Source organism: Pezoporus wallicus, unplaced genomic scaffold, assembly GCF_028554395.1.
Source record: "Pezoporus wallicus isolate ANWC-B61680 ecotype Strahan unplaced genomic scaffold, APGP_CSIRO_Pwel_v1 contig_5967, whole genome shotgun sequence".
NCBI classification, from domain to species: Eukaryota; Metazoa; Chordata; class Aves; order Psittaciformes; family Psittacidae; genus Pezoporus; species Pezoporus wallicus.
In genome coordinates this window covers 2,520,674-2,545,584 of record NW_026639377.1, presented here as the reverse complement: position 1 = coordinate 2,545,584, position 24,911 = coordinate 2,520,674, and the positions used below count along the sequence as shown (strand labels likewise).

Here is a 24,911-nt window from a genome sequence, read left to right as displayed (position 1 = left end):
CTATCTTTTTCAGATGACGCTTAAGCTTTGCTATGTAAATGTTTTAAACCACTTTTTAACTTCTGCATTTCCCTCAGTTGCAAAAGCCTCTTGCTGAGCTTTGTTTAAAAGCTGGTAGTCATGTGTTCTTTTCTTTAACTTTCCCATCACAGCCTCACTACCTGTGGAAAATAAGAAACCCATCTGCCAGCTGCCTCTCAACTGCAGAAGGTACGATTCCACCTCCGGGCAGAAATAATCTCTTGTATTTTAGGCTGGCTGAGGGGTTACCCTTTATCCGTCCTCCTGCTTTTCTCGCTATCAGGCATTACCACAGCAGCGCTCGCCTCCGCAAGGCCAACGCTGACGCAGAAGCTCCGTTCCCGCCCCCCTCCGCAGCTCGGCCCCACAAAACGGCACCCCCCAGCTCTCCCTCCCCTCACGGAGGACGTTTCAAACGTAACGGTTGGGGCCGGAAGTGCTGATGACGCCTCTCACCGCCAGGGGGCGCGCTAGCCCCCCCTTAGCCTACCCTCCCGCGTTGACGTCGGCAGGTGGGGCGGGGCTGCTGTCCGGAAGCGTCGCACGTGGGGCCGTGGTGGGGCGATGGGGTCCCAGTGGATACCGGGTGGGTATTGGGGATTCTCTTCCTTTTCCTTCCCGCTTCCCTTCCCACCCCTATCACCCCCTCGGCACCGGTCGGTAACTGTCCGCTGCTGTCGGCTCCACAGGGACCGCCGTGCGGCCCGCCGACGAGGAGATGCCTGAGCTATCCGACGGTGAGGAAGCCTGGGAGGAGGAAGAGCAGGAGGAGGAAGGCACCAGTGAGGGCCTGCGGACCCGCTGCCTTTTCTGCGACAGGTTTGGCAGCCACCCCGGGGCCGCGGTGTGCACTCGTTATCCCCACGCTGGGACGTGGCGGGGGAGGGGGGGGGGGTGTCCTGAGGCGTGGTGGTACCCGTGCAGCTCCTGAGGAGGGGAGCCTGGAGGGTGAGTGCCCACAGCCGGCCCGCGGGAGCAGCTGTGTCACGGACATGAATAATACGTTGTTTATATCGGGGCGCTGTAGCCTGCTGGTGTTCTGTGTGGCCTCTCTAGAGCCAGAGGGCTGTTAAATACAAGCAAAACGAGGGAGAGAATGCGAAGGGTGTCCCCCTCTCCTCACTCTGAAGCAGCATGAAAGCTTCTCTTCTGAATTCTCTTCATCATCTTTTGCCCTCGTCAGTAAATAGATGTTAACTTTTATTGTGATGTTGCAGACCTCGCCGGTCAACTCTGTGCAGTTCTTAAATTTTGGGTTAAATGCTGTCTCTGCACTCAAGGAGGTTTTGAAAGTTAATAGTGCTTGTGGTTTTATCAGAGGTTTTACGTTTATTACATTTTGGTGTAAAATGTTTTGCAAACAAGGTAGAAGTTTTTCTGTAAGCAAGCGCCTGTTGATAGTTTATCAGAGGCAAAAATTATATGCTCTGAACACATTGCCTAGCAGGTCAGAACAGAGCATAGCAAATGTTTCTAAGTGTGTTCCAACTTCTCAGGGTGCTAATACTGCATGTTTAATAACTTGTTATTTACAGGTTGTTTACTTCTGCTGAAGGTGTGTTTTCCCACTGCAAAGCAGAGCATGAATTCAGTGTTTGTGATGTGATCCAGAAACATGGTAAGATTTTTCATGACTCGTTTTTTTCCTCCCATATACCACCGTGTCACTTAAAATAGGTTGCAAAGATTAGTTTGTTCCTGACTTCCTGCTTGTAGCTGGAGATTCCATGATTGATCAAGATAAGTTATTGTATTATGTGTTATCTTTATGTTGGCAGTTTCCCATGTGCTTTATCTTCTGGTAAAGCTCTCAACTAGTCAAAAAATAAGATTGATCTCTGCTGGCTTATGCTGAGTTCCCACTGTCAACTTGATACTGCTGATGTCTTTTAAGCTGTTTGCAGTCTTGGCTTATGTTCCTTCAGGTCATCACAGGAAAGTACATCCTCCAATCTCTGTTTCATTCTTTACAAGTGAAGTTTAATGTTGGCCTTGAATTGAAGCTGTCATATATTTAGGCCAAGGTAGTGACTAAAGGAAGAAGGTGCAAATAGGAGGATGTATGTGCAGGGTATTACTATTTAAGCTCCTGTTATTTCTGAGCAAGGTTTTAAATCAGTATTCCTGATGAGTGGGATCAGTTTACATTTTATTAAGCAGAAAGCTAAAAACATAAACAAAGGGGCTTAGTAGCCTAAAATATCAGCAGGGTGTCTTGTAGGAGATAAATGTGCTTGTCCTGATGTAGTTGCCTGCCAAATGAATTAAGTCCATGTTCATAGTCCACATTTTCATGCGCTCCATTCTTAATTTGTTGCAAATGTATTTGTCCCAAGGGTGACGTTTTGCTGGTTTAGTCCTAAGGAGAAGAAAAACACAAATGGCAAACTTCAGATAGGAAGATTGCACTAGTTAATGACATACAGCTCAAGGGGAAACTGGCCAACTGATCAAGTAATTGTATTCATATCATTGTGAGATGTGCGTGGTTTTCTGTAACATAAACTCATGCCCTCCTTTCTTTCTTTTCAGGACTTGATTTTTATGGATACATTAAACTAATAAACTTTGTTAGATTAAAGGTAGGTGTGCCACGTACTACTACTGTCACTTATGTCTGGAGAAAGGGAAATTAAGATGCCTATCTTTCAGTTTGTCCTTTTTTAATAACTGTATGGAATTTGGTATTTCTAGAAATAAGAAATCACAGGAATTAAACAAACTGAATTGGCTTATTTAGATATAAAGTTATTTTACAGTATATTTAATTAGTGTGAGTTTTGTTGTTTCCAGAAGAGGATCTTCAGACTTGCAAAACCCCAGGCTATAGAGTATCATGTTGTTTTGTTAATTTATCTCAGCCTTTGACTCTGCTATCTTGCCCCAGTAATGGATTCACTTCTTAGTAACTGAAATTTCTCAGTGCTTGTGTGTGTATAGGTATAAAAGAGTACCTTCTGGGGACATGAGCTGTCCAGAACCCTACTGCTCTGTTAGTAAGGAAAACACCTTAAATCACAGAACCTAAAACTGATCTCTGCTAAAATGATACCAGAAGCAGGAAAGCCAATGAGAACCTACAGTTTCAAGTTAGGCCTCTGTGTATTTTGTGTAGTCTCTCACTTTGAAGTATGTTCCTTGGTTGTTCCCTGAAAGTTTAGGCTTGGACTTAATAATCATCTTACCTAATTAAGCATCTTTTACTTGAATCTTCAAACCTTAAATCCTCAAATAGTTATTTAAGACATCACTAGCTATGGAGATTAAACACAAAAATGGAAAAACTGAAGTCCAGAATGTCACCTCTCCTTTCCTGGCAAAATATTAACTGGCCGGATGCAAACAAGAGAGAATGCACAATTTCTGATGCTTGGCTCTACAGCGCTGTTTGCGTGAAAACGCTTGGCATGATGAGTATCTTGGCTTTATTGGTTAGCCCTACTGTAAGGTGGCTACTGTAAGTCAGATGCAGGCAAGCTCCTGAGTGAACTTGGTTCCTGATACCAGTTTAATCCTTCAGGTATCCTTCAGTGTCTGTCAATCTGTTGTGCCTTACTGTTCATACTGAACTCCTTGACCCTGTAGTTTCCTGGGCTTTGGGACTAGCTCATAGGTGTAGTTTTACACTATTCTCTGGTTGCTGTGATTGTAGTGGCAGTTGTCAGGGTCCAACTGGAGAAAAATCCGGTGTCAGAAATACTTTGTTTGTGATTCCCAGAGTGGAATGAAGACACAAGTGAGGTTAAGTACTGTAATCGATCTGTTTGTTTGTTATAAAATAGTATAAAAAAGATAGCAATAGGACAGATCAGAAGAAAAGGATAGAAATTAAGCAAGAATTCGAAGTGCAGAAAGATAGTTGCCACCATGGGTCCAGCAGCATCCCAAGGGTCTGTAGTTATTGTCTTTGGTGGTGGGTGTCTTCCCAGGTCCGTAGTTGTCATCAGAGGTGAGTGGCCACAACAGCAATTACCTTTTCCCCCTTTTATTTTGTGTTGGGGGGGAGTATCTCTATTCTTAATGTGAGGTACTACACATTCCTGGTGGATTATGTGCATCCAGTTTTGCTGGTCTTGCAGCCAGCTCTTCAACTGCACATGTCTGTCAGCAATCCTTGAGATAATGGACAGCAATTCCTCACACCAGTCCTTAAGATAATGGGCTGTGGAGTCTTATCTTGGCTCTTCCCACCCATCTCCCGGACAATGGAGAGTGGAGTCCCGTCTCAGCTTCTCATACCAGTCTTTGAGACAGCAGGCAGTGGAGTCTGATTTTAGTTCAGTCTCTCACAGCAGTGTGCTGAGTACTGGCTGTCAGAGGCAGGATGAAAGCAAGAACTCTACTTATTTACTGTTCCCACTAGCCATGCTTTAAAGTAGTATCTTTCTCAGCCTTTGCTACAAAGCTGCTTAATAATGCCTTGCTTATTTTAATGTGTGGAAGAACAGATCTTTGCCTTATTTTATTGAATGAAATTTAAGGTGTTTTCAAAGAAACAGCTTACATTCTCTTCTATTTTTGTCTAGAAACCAACAGGACCATATTTGAGTTCTCTCAGCAGCCCACTGCCCTGGGAAGGAGAGGAATATTTGAAACCAGAGCTAGATGATGATCTCCTCCTTCAGTTTGGTAAATAAGTATGTTTCAGTATGACTGTACTGCTTTGTAGGGTAAATGTGGTGTTGGCAGAGTTCATGTCATATAAGCATCATCACTGTTACTGACTTACAACCATGAGAAAGTCCACATACTAGCTGAAGTCATGACATTAAGTCACACTCTAAAAATTTTACCACATGTCATATGTTGGCTTTTAGTGATTGAGATTTCCATAGCCATCTCTTGTTACCTGTATTCACTTATTGTAGATAAGGTGTTCATAGTGGAGATGCTGTATGTAATAATTAAGCAGGTCAGAGAGGCACTCCATCCAAACCTAATTGGAAGATCATTATAGAATCATAGAATGGTTTGGGTTGGAAGGGACCTTAAAGCTCATCCAGTTCCAACCCCCTGCCACATGCAGCGACACCTTCCACTAGACCAGGTTGCTCCAAGCCCCGTGCAACCTGGCATTGAGCACTGCCAGGGATGGGGCAGCCACAGCTTCTCGGGGCAGCCTGTGCCAGTATCTCACCAAGCTTCTAAAACTTCTAAATGTAGGTTTTTAAAGTAATATATTAAAAAATGTATGCTCTAAGTAAGGAGTGATTCCTTTTGAAAATATCTTAATCTCTTACACAGGTCCAACCCAGTGTAAGATACGTAGTTGCATAGAAGAGTTCTGCTTCTTTAGTGGTTCTAGCAAAGTAGAAGAAGCCTTAGTTTCTCTCTCATGACCGTTCATCAGATGGTATTGAGAGAATTTAGTTTGACTTTTGAACTTATTTTAGCTGCCCACAGCTCTCTCACCTTCTTCCTATCTCCTGCCTGATTGTACATCTTTCTTTTACCTAAACTATAAGGTACTTAAGGCTATTTTATTCTCTGTACAATCTGGAATGAGTTTTACACTCTTCTAAGCAAGCCTTGCTGCATGATCACTGAGATAATGTGTGTTAGAGGACACTGGTTGGTTATTTAGGGATTTCATGTTCTACTATATCAGCTCCTGCTCAAGCTTGAATACTTTGGAGTTGCTGTTGCAGTTGCTAAACGGTTATGGGGAGTTACGAACCTCAGAAATCTCAGTATCTGTGCTTTTTTTCAGTCCCACGGGCCAAATATTCTTTCATTACTGAAAGGAATGAATATATGGGTTTGTTGGTTGTTTTTTTTTTTTTTTTAAGAAGTCTTTTGCCCAGTAAGCTGTCAGTAACTTCGTACTACATCCAAAACCACACTAGCACCACTTTTTATGCAGTGACATTTGTTAAAATCACCAGCCAAATTTAGCAGGAGATGAATGGGACCTAATTCTGAGCCTGGGTTTTGGTAGCTAAAAAGCAGTGTTTCATCTAGATTCACTCTGCTTATGCTCTTTTGAGTTCTTTGTGTTCATAAACTTTATAAAACACCAAGGAATTTGCTTAAAATTTAATAATAAATTATTAAGAAATTTTAAATGGATATACTTTCCTACCTCTTGCTGTTACCCTTAATAGTCATTTTCTTCTCAGAATAATGTAACTGAAAAATGGTAGGACTGTGATTAACTAAATTACAGTCTAAACCTAATAATATCTCTTTTATCAATAATCAAACACTGGTATTTAAAGAAGCTTAAATTCTGGATTTTATTCTGAATTCTTTGTGAATTTAGAAGTTGCTTCTAGCATACTTACTCTTACTGTGGTGTGTGGTTCATGCTATCAAATCAGTGATGCCTTTTGTAAATCAGACTAGTTTTACAAGTCATCCAAATATAGAAATAGCAACACTGAAAACATCATATGTTTATGAGCTGCTGTGAAGCAATACATGACTGGTAGATGATTTTTTTTTCTCCTCATTTCATCAGATATAGAAGATCTTTGTGAACCTGAAAACGCGTTGCCTTGTAATGGCTTAAATGATAACACAATGCTCCTTGAACAATTAAAACATGCAGAACACAGAGCAAGACTTGCAGAAGCAGCCTTGGCTGGAGCACAAGAGGATCTTCAAAAAATGAGGTAAGTGTTAGAACTGAGGTTTTTGTGTTTTAATTTGATGTGTTCTGTGTGAGATGCTTATGCTTAAAGACCAATAGAAATTCAAAGCAATGATAGAATGTAACTGTGGAATAGAACTCATGACTTCTCTTGGGGCCGTATTTTTGTCTTATCTTGTGGATTATTAGTAAACATCTTGTAGGTGATTAGTTAAAACTGCACAAAACCTTCACAGATTGAAAGAGCAAAGTATTCTTAGGAAAGCTGAATAACCACATGGCCCAGAAACATGTATTTTGCTTCAGACCACTCTGTTTTTCACTTTTCCATTAGTCTTTTAGATGCAAATTTAAACATTGAAGATGTATACCACAGAGAAGAGGGAGGTATTGACAAATTAAATATGTGACTCTCAACATTTTCAGAAATGGCTTCAAACAATGATTGTTAGTCATAGAATCCAGTTACAATTTGGAGAAAACCTCAGTGAAATTAATAAACCAAGTTTTCAGCTACTTGTATTTTCAGTGTCAGGTGTGGATTCTGTTAGTAATTTGGTGCACTGCAGTCAGGAATTGGGAGATCCCCATAGCTGTACATGCTACTTCTAAATCTTGAGGTTTTCAGAATATGGATTGATGATGCTTATGGGAGTATAAACTTCTTTTTGGCTCATATAGGATTAAGTCGTGTACAAACTTGTCATTTCAAGATCACACTGATTGGGCACTGTAGAACTGAAATTGTGTTTAAGAGACTTGGAATAATAATTCAAGTTCTTTTGTGGAGAAGTGGCAAACCCCTTCTTTTGTAAAGGACATTTGAATGTTCCTTGTATGTTTTGAGAATAAACGCTTGATGTTACTAGAAACCAGATTTACCAAAATAAATTCATGTATTCAGATCCTATCATCTGTGAACAATTATGCTTGTAAAAAATGAACAGTTTTGTCTTCAGCTGGGTTTAACTTTTTATTTGCAAATAATACTTTGTAGCTGACAGCAGTTTTTTGATATCTGAGTACATTATGCATTAATTAATCATAAACCATAAGAATGAAAGAAATTTGTTGCTGTACTTGGAAAACTGAGTTTTCTTCTGTGTGTTGTCTTGTACTCTTGTTCCCTCTTTCATTTAAAAGAAAGAAAAACTTTTTCAAGTAAGCAGTTGCAATTTCTCTTTGACTCTAAACTTCAATCAAGCTTACATAGATTTCTTTTTGAGGTTAGTATATAGAATTATCTGCTGTTGAAAAAGGCAACTTTTAATTTTTCTTTGTCAATACAGGCTCTTCAATTCAGCAGGGATTGGCTGGCAGTAGAAATAGCCAGATGTAGATGTGATGAAGCAGCACAGGTTTTAATTTTAGATAGGTGAACCTGTTGGATTGTAGTAGTCTATGTGCTGTGGTTCGTAGTGATACTGATTCATGATGGAGGTTACTCCACTGAAAGAGACCATCAAAGAATGTTTCCTTTCAGGTAAACCTCTGCAAAATATCTTGGGAGTCTGATGTAGAGCAAGAATAGTTTACAGAACCTTAATGTACAGTAACACGTATTTATATTATTTTCTGTCACTGTCCTGGGTTCAGCTCTAACAGTTATTTTTCTCCTTCTTACTAGCTGGTGCAGTGCTGTGTTTTTGACTTTAGTCTGAGAACAATGCTGTGGCTTAAACCACAACAGCCATGGAAATAGGTTTATACTGGTATGAAGCAGGCTGGTTGTCTGACTTCAACTTCTAGAGATTAAAAAAAAAAAAATTGGATCCAGGAGCTTTGAATAGACTTCTAGAATGCTGAGAATTAAAAAGGGTACAAAGCAGAGACATGCAGCTGGAGGCCTAGTGACCTCTTGTTTCTGCCCCCTCTCCCCCTCCAAATGGTAACAGTGCTATAAATCATGTCACCTTTAGCATTTGATGTAACTTAGAGATTTAAGAGCATGGTTTAGATATCCTTTTTTTGTTTGGTTTTTTGTTATTTTTTAATAAAACTCCGTTTCTAGAGTTTGGTACTTGTGTGGTGTGCATAGGCTGGAGAAAGTATTGGCTGAATCTATTTTAAATAATTTGAAATTTAAAATTGGGTTTAAATCTTACAAAAGGATAATAATACTTAATTGTATGTCATAGAATCTGTTCTTTTGTAAGTTTACATTTTTATCATTGTGATATTTATCTGTAAGTAATGAAAAAGCAAACTGTATTGGTAAAGAGCAATATTAAAAATAAGATCCAGACCTTACCTGTATGTCAGCAAAACCAGGAGGTTTCTGATATTGATGAACTTTTAGTGTGAATTTCCTTACCACCATCTTTTTCCTATCCTAACTAGTTAAGCAGAAAAGTATTTGACATGTCCGGACTGAAATAGTGGTTTTGTTTGGTCTTCTTGTTGTTTTGTAAGGATGGTGCCATAATGAGATGCTACTTGCATCTTCCATACATTAAGTTCCTATTTAAGCAAATATGACCAGTGTTAAAGCTGAGCTTTGGCTGCTTTGGAGTCATCTGGTATGCAAGTTCAGTTGATATTGGACTGTATACCTTGCAGGAATACTGTCTGGCTGGAATCAGTTTACTTTTTCTCATGTCATTGTGGGTATAACATGAGCTGTTTGCGTATTGTGAGAACAAAAAAGCTGGCATACCTCTTGATTTGTGTATTTTGTCAACAAAACAGCTTTGAGAAATTGGAAGAGAACGTGTGTTAGGAATGCAAGGCTGTGAAGGAGCAAAAATAAGCTGCATGACATTGAAGCAGTACATGGGATTTTAAGCTGTGGTTTGTTTCCACCCAAATGCTTCAGTTTTAAAGCACTTTGTTCTACCTTCTGCTAGTTGTATGGTGTTGTATGGTTTGTAATTCTTGTGCTCTTTGTATTGAGTCCCTATCTTCATAGGCAGCCTAAACCGTATGTCATTTTGACCACTGTGGTACAAGATAATTCCTCCTTAAAACCAGAAATGAAGCGTGACTGTTTCACTGCTGGTTTTTGCTGGTTGGAAGCAGAAAGCATCACTGCAGGAGGGTGATGGACAGAGATCCACGTGCAGCAGCCCAGAGGAGTCGGCAGAGGGAGGTTGTGCCCGCTCAGAGAGGGGCCCATTGTTGTTACAGGCCCTCTGCAGCCTGGTCCTTTGCCTCATTGAAGCCCTTTTTTCCCCCTCTCACCCTTGCCTCCTTTCCATGATCCCATAAATGATGTCTCAAGGGTCTATTTCAAACTGATTGCAGGCGATTTGCGCAGGATTTTGTGATGAACGCAGATGTTGGGAGCAGCTTGTCATCCGTTGCCATTGCAGACCTTCAGGAGGATGAGGATGGCGTTTACTTCAGCTCGTATGGGCATTATGGGATACACGAAGAGATGCTAAAGGTTAGAAAGTCATCTCAACTGCATCTTAGTAAGACTAAAGAGGAAAGATGGGACGAAGTGGGCTGTGTGCCCATAAATATACTGCAGAGCAGCTGCATTTTTAACCCTTGCTATTCATGATAGGATTTTTCCTAGTAGTTCGGGTTGTGGGAATTTTTCACTTCTATTTCCTTATGTAAATTCTGTTTACATGAAACATTAGGAACGTAAAATCATTTACAGATATGCTTGAAGATAGAATATGTATAGCACAGCCTTAACTTACCAAAAGCAGCTTTTTCTGGGATGCTTAAAATATAAAGGATAAAACATGGTACAGTCAGTGAATATTTTTCTGTAGTTTATATTCTCTTAACAGTTGAAATTTGTGAGGAAAAAACATTTCCCAAATATTGGGGTTTCCTATTGCAGTACATAAACAGAAATTGTTGATATTTGTACACATTTCAGTAAATTGATACATGACATTGAACACCTGAAAAAACTGTATGCTCCTTTTATGTGATAAATACAGACAATTAATACTTAAAACTCTTCAAAGGCAAGCCTGTGTATTCCCTTTTAACTTAAAAACCCAACAAAACAACCAAACACAAAGCCCAACAACTTATGCTTGATGTGTAAATCAAAATCTCTTAATGCTTCCTTTCAGAAAAAGTATCATATTTGTGCAAATCATGAACAGTTTTATCATTTTAATGCAGATATAATTAAATTCCTGCCTAATGTAGAGATAAAGAAGGGAGTTGTGAAGTGACTTTGTCCATGCAAATAGCATATAAAGTTTTCTGCTTTGTAAATAATTTAGTGGCAATACACATGAATCTTTTGAGAACAGCATGAGGTTAATTTGGGGGGAGGAAGGGGGGGAGGGAGGGTGTTTCACTGAAGTGCACACATTTCTGCCAAAGTTGATATATTCCCAAATGTATAGTCTAGAGAAATACAATTTGTCTTAAAGATAAATAAGAATTACAGAAGCTTGGTTTTGCAGTGGTATAAAGGTGTCATTTAAGATAGTTATAGGCTATAGGATGAGGCAGCCTTTCCATTTGCTAATAAATTTTATAATTCTGCATGTCTGCACAAGGAGATTGGGACAAAATTGTATTTTAGTGGTTTTCAGGAATGTTTTTCTGAATGCTTTTAAGACTTTTGACTGTCCTAAACATATGGAAATAGTTGCTTTTTATCATCGATGCGTTGCATTTTTTCCTATGTGCTAGATACGGAATTTGATTTATTTATTTGTCGACATTATATGAATACAGAGGATTGCTATATTGAAATTATTATGGAATCTTGCTGTAAGAATTTTAAGCCTGTTTCTGACACTGTTCAGTTCTTCACTTTTTTTTTTTTTTTTTTTTTTTTCCCTTAGCCCTGGTAGTGATAGGGTGAAATTTCAATTTGAGTGTTTTTTTTTCTGGAAGTACTTCAGAGAAAGGGGAAGAGTAGTGTTACTTTACACTGGCCAAATGGCTAGTGTTTCCCTTGCTGTATTCTTTTGTTCAGTAATTTCTTGATTATCATCTTAATGATTTTCCTTAATGTGTTTTTAAAAACAAACCAAAAAAAAAGCATTGCACTGAGTGAGAGAATGATGATGGTGAATAGAGACACCTGAATGACAGTGGCTTACTGGAGCCGCAGCACATAGAGTAGAAACAGCAGCTAATATTGTATTGAGTAATTTGGGGCAGTGCTGAGGCAGTGTGAGTGGGCAGGGTGTAAGGCTGAAAGCTTTCCAGCTGACTGTATTCTGGATTGGTGCTGAATGTTCTGATTTTATTTTTCCTAGACTTTTTTTGATTGCTTCAGTAAATCCTGTTACATACTGCAGTAGAGGTGAACTGCTAAAAATACTTGCTCCAAATACATCCTCATAGGAAACCAGTTTCAAGGATCACACTTTTTTATTGATGTTAATTAGGTATCATTTTCAAGTACTGTTTTCTAAAATAATCCCTAAGTGTTTCTTTGGCCTATGTATGTATATAAGATACTCCTCCCAAACATAAGATGGGATTTTAGGCTTTTCAAGCCTTAGAATAATTTGGCTAGTTTCCTGATTTTTTATGAACACTTCCTTTGTTCTTAGTCTCTGTTTTGGATCTTGTTTTTCTAATGAAATAGACTTTGTTCTTTCTTACTAGAGGAAATTCCTTTCGTTTCTGTATTGATTGTAAAAATTCTTACCTGCTATAGTAGAAAAAAATATTAAGTATAAGCAGATGGATTTTACACTTCAGTATTATTTATGGATATGTCTCTACTAGGCGAAAATAGCTTAAAATTTTTCTTAGCTAGAACAGTTGAACTGCAACAACAATTTCAAACCCTATAGTTGGCTGTCAATTTGTGTACCTGCTGATGCATATTAAATCAATGTTTTAATAGATTACCTTGCATTGAGCTATGCTGCTAGCTTTCGTATACCAAGGTACTGTAAATGTTTAGTTCTATGCTTGAAACCATTCCAGTTTCTTGGGTTGTATTACAGTTAAATTTATTTATTTATTGTACTGGGCTTTCATAGAATGTACAGTTTCAATTACTAGCTGGCATAAGGTTTGCTAATTTACAGTTTGTTCAGAAATAAAAAAAGGTTAATCTGATCCCTAACTTTTTCCTTTTTTTAAAGAATCTGTGTGTTGTAGGATTGTCAGAAAATAAAATGAAACAAATCATTGTATGAGCTCACGACTCCAGTTTTTACCATTGTATAGAAGGTGGTTATGTAAAGTTGATGCAGTATTGCCACTCTATTAGTGCTCTTCCTGGAAAAGTGGTGGAGAGGTATTAATAACTTTGAAACAAAATCAAACACAGCAGGCTGGGAAACTGTAAACCAATTTCTTACTTTTCCCCCAGCAGCTCAGCTGGCTTATTTGCAAGGAAAATAAACTCTGGAAAAATATTGTATGGGAAGTGTGATTGCAGAGCCCTTGTAAGTACAGTAGCCACAAAACAGCTTCAGGCCAAGTTGGAAAGCAAGATTTTCAGCATTTTTGAACAACATGCTGTGCCTCGGTAGAAAAAGTGAACCCTCTTTATCCTTTAAATTATAGGATAAAGTGCGTACAGAAAGCTATCGTGACTTTATCTACCAGAACCCACATATCTTCAAGGACAAGGTAGGTGAAATAGCTCTGCAAATACAATAATTTCTGCTCTTTATTATTTTTTAAGTGGTAGAAATCCCTCGGTTTGGCTACTTCTTAGCTTTGGGAATGGAATACTGCACTGACAAGATTTGATTTTATGTCCTCTGGCTTTATGAGGTGGCAGAGTTCTATTCAGCTGCTGGAGGGTGCAAAGTGCTGATAACAGAAGTGCTGATCACTGTTGTCAGTGCTCTGTGTGCCATGTCGAGGTGTTCATTAATTATGTTGGTGGAGTTAAGCTGAGCCTTTCCTGTCCAGTATATTAAATGGGATCTACCTTAGAGGGCCTCTTTACTAGTAGTAAAGCACAAATTTGTGCCTGATATAGTACAAACATTTTAGAAGCACTGTGTAATTAGAACTCTGATGAGTTTGTTGTGATTTGAGTTACAGTGAGCAACCTTCTCTTCTGGATTAGTTTTTCTCTACTTGGTGCTCAGCATTCTTAAGCTGCATATGGATATTTCTTAATGTGAAACTAGGATGTCTAGGTTTTATGGAAGACAGTCATTTTTGATTTTTATTTTGGGGTTGATTGAGACTTTATTAGTAAGTCATAAGGCTTCACAGTAGTTGTGGAAGTAATAAAAGTGCACCCATCTGATAATTCCTCAGGACTTATCTGGGAATAGTGCTAGATACGGTTTTGTCCTAGAAGGGAGGTATTCCAAGGTAGATAGTGCATACTCTTTGTATGGAATAGGTAGATAGTGCATGCTCTTTGTCTTACCTCAGTTTTCTGTTGGCAATTCCAGCAGAAAAATTATGAGGAAAATAGTTTTCTTCCTTTTTTGCTTCAATCCATGTCACAAGCCTGTTTCTACTAAACATTTCTCTTTAGTTGTAATGACAGAACAAGCAAAAGTGTTGGAAGAACGCTATGCTGTCAGCTGCTTAAAAGATGCAGGTGACAGCCCAGGCTGGCAGCACATCCACCACAGCAGAAAGATCAATAAGAGAAAGAAAATTTTTGTGGGAGAAATTCAGTTTCAGATGCCCCTAAAATTGGTAAATGCACGCTTTTACAGTGTGAGGCTGATCTCAAGTTACATGGAACGTGTGGAAACACATGGAAACTGATTTCTGAACTTGGCATTTTTACAGCTGTTTTGATCAACATCACCTCAAATTCATAATGTATTAGTGTGTTGAGGCTGAATAAAAAAAAAAAATTCTCAATTGCTTAGAGTTCCCAACAGCTTCCATCTAGGTGACCAGTGACCCACTTAATTTCTTAAGATCATCTAGTTCCAGGATGGAACATTTACCACTTCTCTGGGCAACCTGTGCCAGTGCTTCACCACCCTCACAAGGAATCTGTTATCTATCTTATATCTAACCTGAACTTCACCTGTTCAATTTTAAACCCTTCACCACTTGTCCTATTGCTACAGTCCCTGATGAAGAATCCCTCTCCAGCTCCTTCAGGTACTGGAAGGCTGTTATGTGGTCTCTACACAGCTTCTCTTCTGCAGGCTGAACAGCTCCAACTTTCTCAGCACCTGTCTAAGAGGTCGCCAGCCCCTTATAATCCTCATGGCCTCCTCTGGAGTTGCTCCAACTTGATATGCTGTAATGGAGAATATATGGGATTTTTTTTCAGCGATCTAGCTTTGAAGTGACAGTTGTTACAGAATTCTGAAGGAACTGTTAAGATGGGTTGCTTAATTTATGTATTGTACAATGCTCTCAGAACTGTATTAATGAGTGAAGCTTCCAACTTGAGGAAATTGGCTCTCTTCCCTTAACATTTGATGTCAATTAAAAAAAAAAGTGAGGAAAAGTCTGATACTGTATTTCCTAGAAGTTCCATATGGTATTCCTCCCTAGAAAACAATGGTTTTTGTCTTTCTAAAAGGACGCTTGTGTGGTGGGTTGGGAAGAGCTTGTTCAAAGAGGTCCATTGGTCATATTAGCTTTGGAAACAAATCTGCAGTATCCCAAAGAGGTGTAATTGCATGGTGATAGATGATAACAGAATATCTAGGGCTGCTTATTATACATACTTTATTCAGAACCCGCCAATTTGTTCTCTCGGTTTTCAAAAGTGATTGCCAAACCTTGAATATATCTTGCTTGCTGTCTTTATTTTCTTCCTGTCAAATGTACTTGAGATAAGAATAGGACAGTTCAGGTTACCTACCTAGCAGGAGTGGTTGCGATGGCCTTACTCAATGAAAGGAAATGTGATCCATTTTAAAGCAAGACTGTTTTTTAGTGCAAAAAGAATTGGTTAGAAAAGCACTACTGCTGTGCTTATTTTTTGTTATAGAAGTCTAGGCAGGCATCAATGTCCTATTGGTGGGGAAAGAGCCAGTTTTTATACATTGTTCCTACTAAAAGTTCATAGCTGGAATTAATTTAATTGGTGGAAATACCCAACCTCCTTTTTTTGTGAATTTGAAATATTTTTTTTCTGTTACTAAAAGTAGAATATAACCTTTTTTAGACTATAGGGAAGGGTGTAGTGCTGTACTGAGCTACATTATAGTCAAATGGCCAGCCCAGGCTGCTCCAGATCTCTGGTGGGAGGCCATATGTGATCACTGCAAGAATCCATTAGCCATAGACCCTTGTTCTTAGGCTAATTGATGATCATTCTGCTTGTCTTTCCATTCCTCAGATGTGTTCCAGGTTGTGTATTTTCTCTCCTGTGCCTTTTTCTCCACTCCTATCCCCTGCCTAAGGCCAGATGAGTTCTATGATTTTAAGTGACCAGGGCAGCTGTCCAGAACGGTGTCTGTTTTGTTCTTTTTTCCAATTTGTGGTGATTGCTCTCTTCATGCAACTGTACATCAAGATCATTCTTTAACCTAGGTTTATATTTGGCTCTGATTTCTAGCTTTCGAGGCTCACCAATTTTTTTAACTGCCACGGGTAAAGTGTTAGAATAGATGATGCTAAAGGGTGTGAGATTTCAGCAGCTGCTGAAACATGAATTTTTACCTTCTATTCCTGGCTACAGGAGACTTCAGCCTATGGATTTCTGTAGCCATTACATATGCATATGTAACTTGTGAATGAGTTGTAAAATTGACTCCTATTGGAATGTAGCTGCAAAGTGGAACAAATAAGTCTGTCCACAACTTTCATGACCAGCCCCTACACACGGTGCTATAAAAAAAATCATATTTTTTTTTAGTCTGATTCCAAATTGTAAGTTGCTCTATCAAGGCAGGTCAACTCTTCGGTCATTGCTTCCCAGGACACCACTGCAGAAGCTTACTTATACTGTGCTGCCAAGGATAAACAGCTATTTTTATTCATGTTGGCTTCAGAATCATTGTTCTGTATCCAGCATCAGAACATAGAGACACAAGGGAAGGTAAGCAGACCTTGTGTGTAGAGCCTTCAAGTACTTATTTAGATATTATTTGTCAGGTGGAATTTAAAAGTGTACATGCATGTTTTTGTTGTGCCAAAGCAAGCAAACACTCAATAGCTCATAAGCTAGAAAGTTTGTCAGAAGGGTGTATTACTGCATTGATATATTTTGTAAAATGGGGTTATAATTCTCAAGAGTGGGAATGATTTGATGAGTTCTTTGGAAAAAAAAATTAATGTAATAAGCTGTGAGGGCACCTTTTACTGGATGCTGTGCTAAGGAGAGGCAGTGAAATAAATTTTTGTTTCCAATGAACTATTTTTATGACTAGTAATTCTGACTCAATGTTTTCATCTTGGAAGTCTTCTAGTAAGTTTTGCTTACTCTCTTGTTTAGGTATCTTGTATAGGAAAAGTCTGTCTTCACAGTTCTGATTCTGTTAATGCTTAAATGCTATGCGTAATATGAGTGACTACATTGTATTCAGGAAACTGATTTTCATATTTCAGAACATTTTGGGGTTTAGTGCTTAGAATTTTTTAACACATTAGTAATGTGTAACTATATTAAGTAGAAGTCCAGCTGTAAGAATGCTGATGATTGTTAGTGATTCACTGATTAAAATTGTTCAGGTTATAATTTCCTTTTTTTTCCTGTCATGTAACCTTTCAGTTACTACCCAAATAATTGCTTGTGATAGTTTCCCATGTGACTGAATGAATCTGCAGCTGGAACTAGTCTGCTTCATTGTCTATCTGTAAAAGGCAGGGGAGGGTGTGGAGTGAGAACTGCAGTTTCATTTGGGTATCTCTGAATCATAGAATCATGGAATGGTTTGGGTTGGAAGGGACCTTTGAAGATCATTTAGTTTGAATGTAGTAAGACTTGATGCTACCTTGTGTTCCTTCTGTTAGAGTATGGTATCTCACTGATGTAGGAAGACATGAAATAAGATGTTTATTTTTACCTCTGTTTATTTATTTCAGGTAGTCTTGGATGTTGGCTGTGGAACTGGAATACTCTCCATGTTTGCTGCCAAAGCAGGTGCAAAGAAAGTGATTGGAGTTGACCAGTCTGAAATCATCTATCAGGCCATGGACATCATTAGGTAGGAAAAGTTCCAAGAAAAGGATGGTAAATAATGCTGTAGAAAGTTATTAAAACCAACCAAGCAAAAAAAACCAACCCAACCAAATGCAAACCCATTTTAAGAGCATGCACAGGTACACATGCATGTAGCCTGCAGAGTCACTCAGAAAAGTTTGTTTCCATCAAAGATGTTGGGTGCCACGTAAACTGTCTTGGAGTAGTATAGGGTGGAAGGAGCCCTGGGGGAGTGTGGGGAGTGTGTCTGGTCTATCCTGTGTCAGAGTGAGTCATAGGTGGCCTAGATTCAGCTTCAGAAGATAGCTGCCTCTTCTGTCTAAACTTCTGTGGGAAGTGTCTCATTTGACTAGCCTCACTCTTTGTTTTAAACTAATCATAACTTCTGTTTTTTTCCGTCTGTCTGTTACCTCTTGGTTGGCTCTGTCTTTTCTTCACCGTTCTTCTAAACAGAGGCAGACATCAGAATGCCATCCCTTAACCATCCCTTCTTCAGGCTGAACAAAGCTAGTTCTCTCAGCTTCTCCCTGTGTGTCATGTGTTCCAGCATCCCATCATCTTGATGTCCTTCACTGGACTTGCTTTAATATGTCAATTTTTTTCTTGTACTTGGAAGCCCACAGCTGGCCACTGTGCTTCCAGGTGCAGTTTTGCAAGTATCAAAATGAGGTGAGGTGAAAGCTCACTTTCCCTGACATGCTGCTGCCCTCTTGCATATCTGACAGTAGACTCCTTTTGCTACAAGGGTCCACTGCTGACTTCTGTTCAATTTATTTACCAGGCCCCTTATCAGAGCAGGAACAATTAGCAGAGCTGATTTCTGATCAGCAGGAACCCATCTGTACTGTTTCACAGGGTTATTCCCACTCAGGTGCAGGTCTGCACCTTTACCTTTGGATCTCTGAGGTTCCTGTCATTCACTTATCTACTGAGGCTGAGGTCCCCCTAAATAGCAGCCCTGCCCTCTAGCATATCAAGTGCTGTCTGCTAATTCAGCATTATCCACAGACTTGCTGAGGGTGCATTCTGTCCTGTTAGGTCACTGGTAAGAGTGTTGGTATCAGAAACAGCACTGAACCCTGAGGGACACCTCTGGTACTTGGCTACCAGTTAAATTTTGGACTCCTTTGCTCACTTCTTGTAATCCTTATGGTCTAGGCAGCTTTCTTCCCATCTGATGGTTTGTGTATGCACTCTGCATTTCACTAATGCACCTATAGAGGATGTTAAGGGTGACTGTGAGTATATGTAAAAACGAAGCAGTGGCACCTGAAAACTTAGAAAGTATTTCCTAGCATGAGTTAGCAGAAAGGTAAGTGTAAATGGGTACTGTTGATAGCTGAGAAATGTACTGCTTTTTGTTGTGGTTGTTTTTTGTAAGAGCAGCTGTAGAAAAGAAAGTCCAAGTAAATACTGAAGAATTTGGGAGTGACAATTTTTATCTAAGGTGAGGCTGCACAGAAGTAACGTTGTCTTGGTAGAATTTTTGGGTTAGATACCACTTCACAGTCGAGATGCAACACCACATGCTTGGATACTGTAATACTGCTAAATAAATGCCTGTTTAAGAAAAGTACCATGTTAAGCATTAGGTGCAACTTAGACTCAAATGCTTTTGGCACAAGAACTTGTTCTCTAATGAGGACTTTTTTCAGGAATCTGTAACATCTCTAGAACAGTCACAAATGTGAAAGTGTTTTATTTCTAATGTACTAGACGACAATCTTAGGATTGTTCATTCCTTCAAACAAGTGCACAGAAAGTCCTGTATGTGTTGTTACTTAGAGGAGGATAGAAGTATTAGCCAGCTTGGTGTATCAGCCAATCTCTCCACTTGGTGAGGAGACAGGCAGGCCTTTAAGAAAAGCCACAAATCAAAACTCTTAAACCATTAAGAGTGATGAATTGCCACTTGAAGTACACAGTGAACCATCAGTGTAAGGTACACCTTGATAGATGCCTTCTGCTTTAAAAGATTCAATTCACATTAAAGTCTTCTGTTCATATCAAAATTATTTATATTTGTTTTGTTAAATCTCCTTTTCCTAAAGGAATAGAGCTGACAAACCTGTAACAGAGTAATAAATATTTATTGGAATGCTAAACAGCTGTGTAGCTTAAAACTCTGTATTGAAGTGTGCTTCTGCAGTGATTCCAGCATGTGCCCAAAAGAGCTTTTGTGCCTTCCAGAATTCAGAATCATTCCTAGCATGTTCATGACTAGAAACTTAGCAACCCATGTGTGTAAGTGAACTGGAGTAAGTGCCTGAGTGACATGATTATTTCCCAAAGTTACACAATAAACTTATCTGTAACTAAATACTTGCCTTTTTCTTACTGTGAATGGCTGCTCATAAAATTTCCAGCACACTGAATGAGTGTATTGTTGTCATCCATCACTGTTATAGTAGAATAGAAACTTGAATTATACTTCCTAAATATAGCATCTGATCAGTTTTTCCTGCAGTGTGTAAACTACATAGGTTTGTTCGGGGATTTTTAATACCTTGCAATTGAAAACAAGTATGTAATGAATTTGTTTCCTCTTTTGTTTTAAATTGTATCCTTGTGTGTGGTCATCTAGGAAGTTATCCTGGAATCTCTTTTTGTCCTTCTTGAAATATGGTTGTGGGGGATAGCTCTTCAGCATTTTATTTCTCACTTAGAACTTCAGGGTTTACTTCTGTTTACTGCATTAAATATGATATTAGTGATAAAGTGCTACTCTTCTATCAGAAAACTGTCTCATGTAGAGTGGTTAATTGATCTTTCCAACAGCCCACATGTTCAAGTAGCCCTTTGACCCTTTCCTTTGCCTCCCTTCATTTTTGGTTGTTTTCCCATTTTCTTCTAGATTGAATTTTTAATGTGATTACCAGTCTGCACATTGAACATTCTGTTGAAAGCCAGACAGAATGTGAGTAAGATATCAGGATAGGGAGGGAAGGGGCAGAGATAAGAACTGCCATAGAAAAATAAATTTATTGGGTGGAAATACATTTCTGCCATCACTAAGAACAGCTATTGTGATATTGTGTATGTGCAAGACACATATGTGCAAGACAGACTAATATGGTTTGCCAAGAAAAAAGTACTATATTTCAAGCATTTACATATTTGGTAATTTCACTGTCATGCAGTTTTTGTTTAAAAAGGTGTAGTCATATCACAGTACCTTCCTCTTTACACAGGACGGTGGTACCCTTACTTGCATATGAGGTTTTATACCTGATGACTGCAGTTACTAAACATTGCAGATGATTTTGGCCCCAATCACAGTGGGAAGGATGCCTTTATTGTGGAATAGCTGTAATACTGATCTAGAGGGAATGTTTGCTTGCAGTGACTTTGCAGCTAGTTTTAAATAAATAAAAAGAAAAAGCTGTGCAAAACAGCTTTGCAAGGAAGTTAACTTCCATTGCTATCCTAGTGTGATAAGTAGCCTCTAATTACTATAGGCTACAGGGGTCAAAGAAGGAGAACTGGGAACAAGGGACTCTGAACAGAAGTGTAATTTTAAGTTGTCTTTTTCTCTATTTTTCTGATTTCTGAAGCTTACACATTTCCACACACACCATGTTAGAGGTATGCAGGTCTACTGTCTGACACCTCTGCCTGGCACTAAATCTGCTGCTGTTTTTTGGCTACTCGAAATCATTCCCTCTGAAATATAACTGAGAAGAGTTAAAAAAGTTATTGGAGGGAGAAAGGCAAAATACAAACATCATTCTATCTCTCTTGACAGAATGACTTGGAAATGGAAACTAATTTGTTGATGTTGTGACTTGCAGATTAAATAAACTTGAAAATATCATTACGTTAGTCAAAGGAAGAGTCGAAGAAGTAGATCTGCCGTTGGAAAAAGTGGATGTGATAGTATCTGAATGGATGGTAAGATGCATGAATATTCCTTTCAGGACATAACTATTTTTAGGAAAACTTGTAATTTTTTTTTTTTTTTTCTTCATGTAAAAATGATTCTTGTAAGTGATGAGATTTTTTTAACCAAAAATATATCATGCTTGCAAGTGTCCTTGACAGCATGTGAGGAGGGATAATGGTACAAATTATGTGGTACTGGGGTACAACTCTTGATCTCTTTTGTTCATGCTCTTTCAAGTCAAGGTTCTGTAAGTACAGTTGAGCTCTTTTGGGTACAGCAGTAAGTTTCTGTTAAGTAGTAGTTAGTATGCCTGTCTACACAGTACTGTATGCCTCAGTAATACTATTGTAGCTGCTCAGGTGAAAGTAATGGAGAAATATTGTAGTAGTCATCTAGCTCGATCATTCTGATGAGTAAAATACCTTTAGTCTGCAAAGACAGCTAAAGACTGTCATGACTGTGTGGATAATGGGATAAGGAGGTGAGGAGCATACGCACTGGGAAATGTGCAAATACATCTAGAGCTTGAAAACAGCGTTACTATTCAGTGCAGTTTTTTAGTATAAAAATGGAGTAACTGATTTTAAGAGCACGTAATGAAGAGGTGGCCAACAGTCAATGCAGTGTGTAAATGGGCCATTTCCTGGAATCCATTGGATTTCAGCTGTTTGCCTGTTTGTTTTCTTTCATATTCTGAATAGCTGAGGGAACTGGGGGAAGTTAGTCTGGAGAAGAGAAGGCTCAGGGAGGACCTTATCGCTCTGTACAACCACGTGAAAGGATGATGGAGCCAGGAGGTGGCTGGGCTCTTCTTCCAAGTAACAAGTGATAGGACAAGAGGAAACTATCTCAAGGCTACACCGGGGAGGTTTAGACTGGATATTAGGAACGATTTCTTCACTGAGAGGGTGTTCAGGCATTGGAACTGGCTGCCCAGTGTAGTGGTGGAGTCACTGTCCCTGGAGGTGTTCACAAATTATGACATGGTTTAATGGTGGACTTGGCAGTGCTGGAGTAAAGGTTGGACTTGATGATCATAAAGGTCTTTTCCAACCTAGTTGATTCTATGATTCTGTGACTGTTAGACAGTTGTGCTTGTTACCTGCCATTGATTCTAAGGAAGAAATCTGTGTGGCAAGGCCCAGTGCCAGGCTGAACTTTGTAGTGACTGATCAAGCCTGTTCCCTATCAAAAATACAGTAGGATACACCCCTTGTGATGTTTTTTGAAGACTTCTGATATTCCTCCTGATAGTCTCCTCATGTTGCAGACCTTCAAAAAACACTTCAAAACATGTTCTTTTTTTCATGCTGGTTCCCACTGTTTGGACTTAATGAAGAATTCTTTTGTCCTTCAAGTTGAACATCAGTGATGGAAACTTACATTCTAAATCACTTGTTTTTTTTTGTAGTTGTTTTACAGAATGTGTCTCTTCTACTATATACAGCAGCCTTTTGGAGAGTGGTCACATGTCCACTGTGGATCACAGAATAATAGAATGGTTTGGGTTCATCTAGTTCCAGGATCCATATCTGTCTTAACTAGCTTCCATGTAAAGGTGGAAATGAATTGATTGGGGTTTTTTTTTCCTCTGAGTTTTTTGTATTACGTATTTCAGTGAGGTGGAAAGCTGCAAAAGTTTTTTGTCCACTACTGTAATGAACCTTATTTGAAACATGAGCTTCATTTAGTGTTGAGGTGCTAGTTTCAAGGAAGGCTTAAGCCGTTGGCTTGAACTGTGGGTTTAAAAATAGTGTTACAGTTGGCAATTTCTGACTGGATAGTGACTTCTAGAAATGTAATTATAGTTCTTTCAGGGCAACTTTTAATCGGTTGTGCACCAAGAATAACGTTCCCAAAAATGTTATTTCTCATTCTGCAGCCCAAGATTTGCTTTTAAAAGCAGCTCGGTTGCTGAAGAGCTTAAGTCGTGTTTTAAGTCAGTGCCTCTGAGGTGAAGTAAAGGATTTCAAAAGCAGCTCTTGTTAGAAATGAAGTATTGAGTGTTCCATGTTTGCCATTTGTGTGCTAATTGACCTTGTAATATCATAATTATACAGACGTGCATTTCACTTTATTAGTTATTCTAAATATTTAGGAATGTTAGTATTTTTATAGGTTGCTGCAATACAGAGATAAAGAGAACAATGCTGTGGAAGTAAGATTGATAGCCAGTGTACGCACTGTTACAGCACTGTCCAGAAAGAACATTATATTGCCTGGATGTAAATGAAGGTTCCTCTTTGTCTGGCTTTCTTGTGTGAATTTGCTTTTTCTTTCCCTTCCCTACATGATATTGGCCAGTCTGGCCAGTCTGGAATGTTTTGTTAATATCTGAATCTAAGTGCTTGAAAATGTTGCAAATTTGAAGCATGAGAACAAAAAAGAGTATGTCAGATTTTAGCTCTTTATTTAAAGAATCTGCATGGATTAGTAGGAAAATTCTAGTGGGACCAGTGTTCTTTCTTTCTTACAAAAATATGAAAAGTTGCAGTTCAGAAAACAAACTGCATTTAGTGCACTATAGGCTGCTTTTTTTTTTTTTTTGTCCTTTAGAGCTGTGCCTGGAACATCAGAAAATTAAAAGCAGGTGTGATCTGTGACTTGCACAGACTGCTTTGTTGTGCCTCCTTCTTTCATTTTTTTTAATTTGTTCCATCTAAATGTGCAAATGGGAGAAGCATCTTAAATATTACACAGCAGATAGGGCAGTATGAGTTTGTTTGTATACATGGAGTCAAATTACATTTCGCATGTGTACTTGTCCCCTTCCAAAATAATATATTTCCATTTTAAATTCACCTGGATATGGATTTGTCATGTTCCAGGTTTAGTAGCTGAGTGATGAGCAGCTCTCCCTTCAGTGACTTTATTAAAGCCTATGAAAGAAACTAGCAGTGATCTTTTAATATAAAGACATAAATGCATTGTTTGAAACAACTGAAGTATGTGAGAGTATTATGAGATGATAAGCAGGAGATCTGTGTGATTGTGTATGGGTAAAACCAGTATGAGAATGTTGTGGTTTAAGCTGTTGAGAAAGACAGTGGAAGGTGTGATGAGCTGTTCTTCTGCCATCCAAAAGGTAGATTGCTGAAGTTTGACGGCCTGTTGGACTACTGAAGACCGAGGTAAAGCCACCTGTTTAGACTTTTTCTCCCCAAAGACAGCTGTGCATTCCTTACAGCAAAACATTGGTGAAGTGCACAGCCTGGCACAAGAGCTTCTTGTGTGCTGTGAACCAGCAGGACACAGTAGAGCAGGTGGACCAAAGAGCAGCTTCACCCAGTGAATCACATTGACTTCAGAATGAGCACAAGAATGGCCAAGTAATAGGCTGTTCTAACCAAACTGATTCTATAAGTAGAATGTCTTCCAGTTCTTTGAGAAAGGTTGTTTGAATGCAAGAATGGGTGAATTTTATGTAAGATCTC

General features: G+C 38.9%; 1 protein-coding gene across 4 annotated transcripts in view; it reads left to right on the top strand.

Annotated features, from left to right (window-relative positions):
- The first annotated feature begins 669 nt into the window (after positions 1 to 669).
- Positions 670 to 24,911, top strand: part of PRMT3 (protein arginine methyltransferase 3) — a 64,002-nt gene continuing 39,760 nt past the window's right edge. For 2 of the 4 annotated variants that reach the window (XM_057414349.1, XM_057414353.1), the window contains exons 1-9: positions 672 to 840; positions 1,557 to 1,639; positions 2,554 to 2,603; positions 4,548 to 4,650; positions 6,482 to 6,635; positions 9,857 to 9,998; positions 13,070 to 13,139; positions 17,481 to 17,598; positions 21,386 to 21,485. In XM_057414349.1, the coding sequence (XP_057270332.1) occupies positions 740 to 840; positions 1,557 to 1,639; positions 2,554 to 2,603; positions 4,548 to 4,650; positions 6,482 to 6,635; positions 9,857 to 9,998; positions 13,070 to 13,139; positions 17,481 to 17,598; positions 21,386 to 21,485 (921 nt within the window). In that variant the 5' untranslated portion in view covers positions 672 to 739. Of the gene's footprint in view, positions 841 to 1,556; positions 1,640 to 2,553; positions 2,604 to 4,547; positions 4,651 to 6,481; positions 6,636 to 9,856; positions 9,999 to 13,069; positions 13,140 to 17,480; positions 17,599 to 21,385; positions 21,486 to 24,911 lie in introns of those variants that run through there. The other 2 variants (XM_057414350.1, XM_057414352.1) reach the window with 2 other exon arrangements.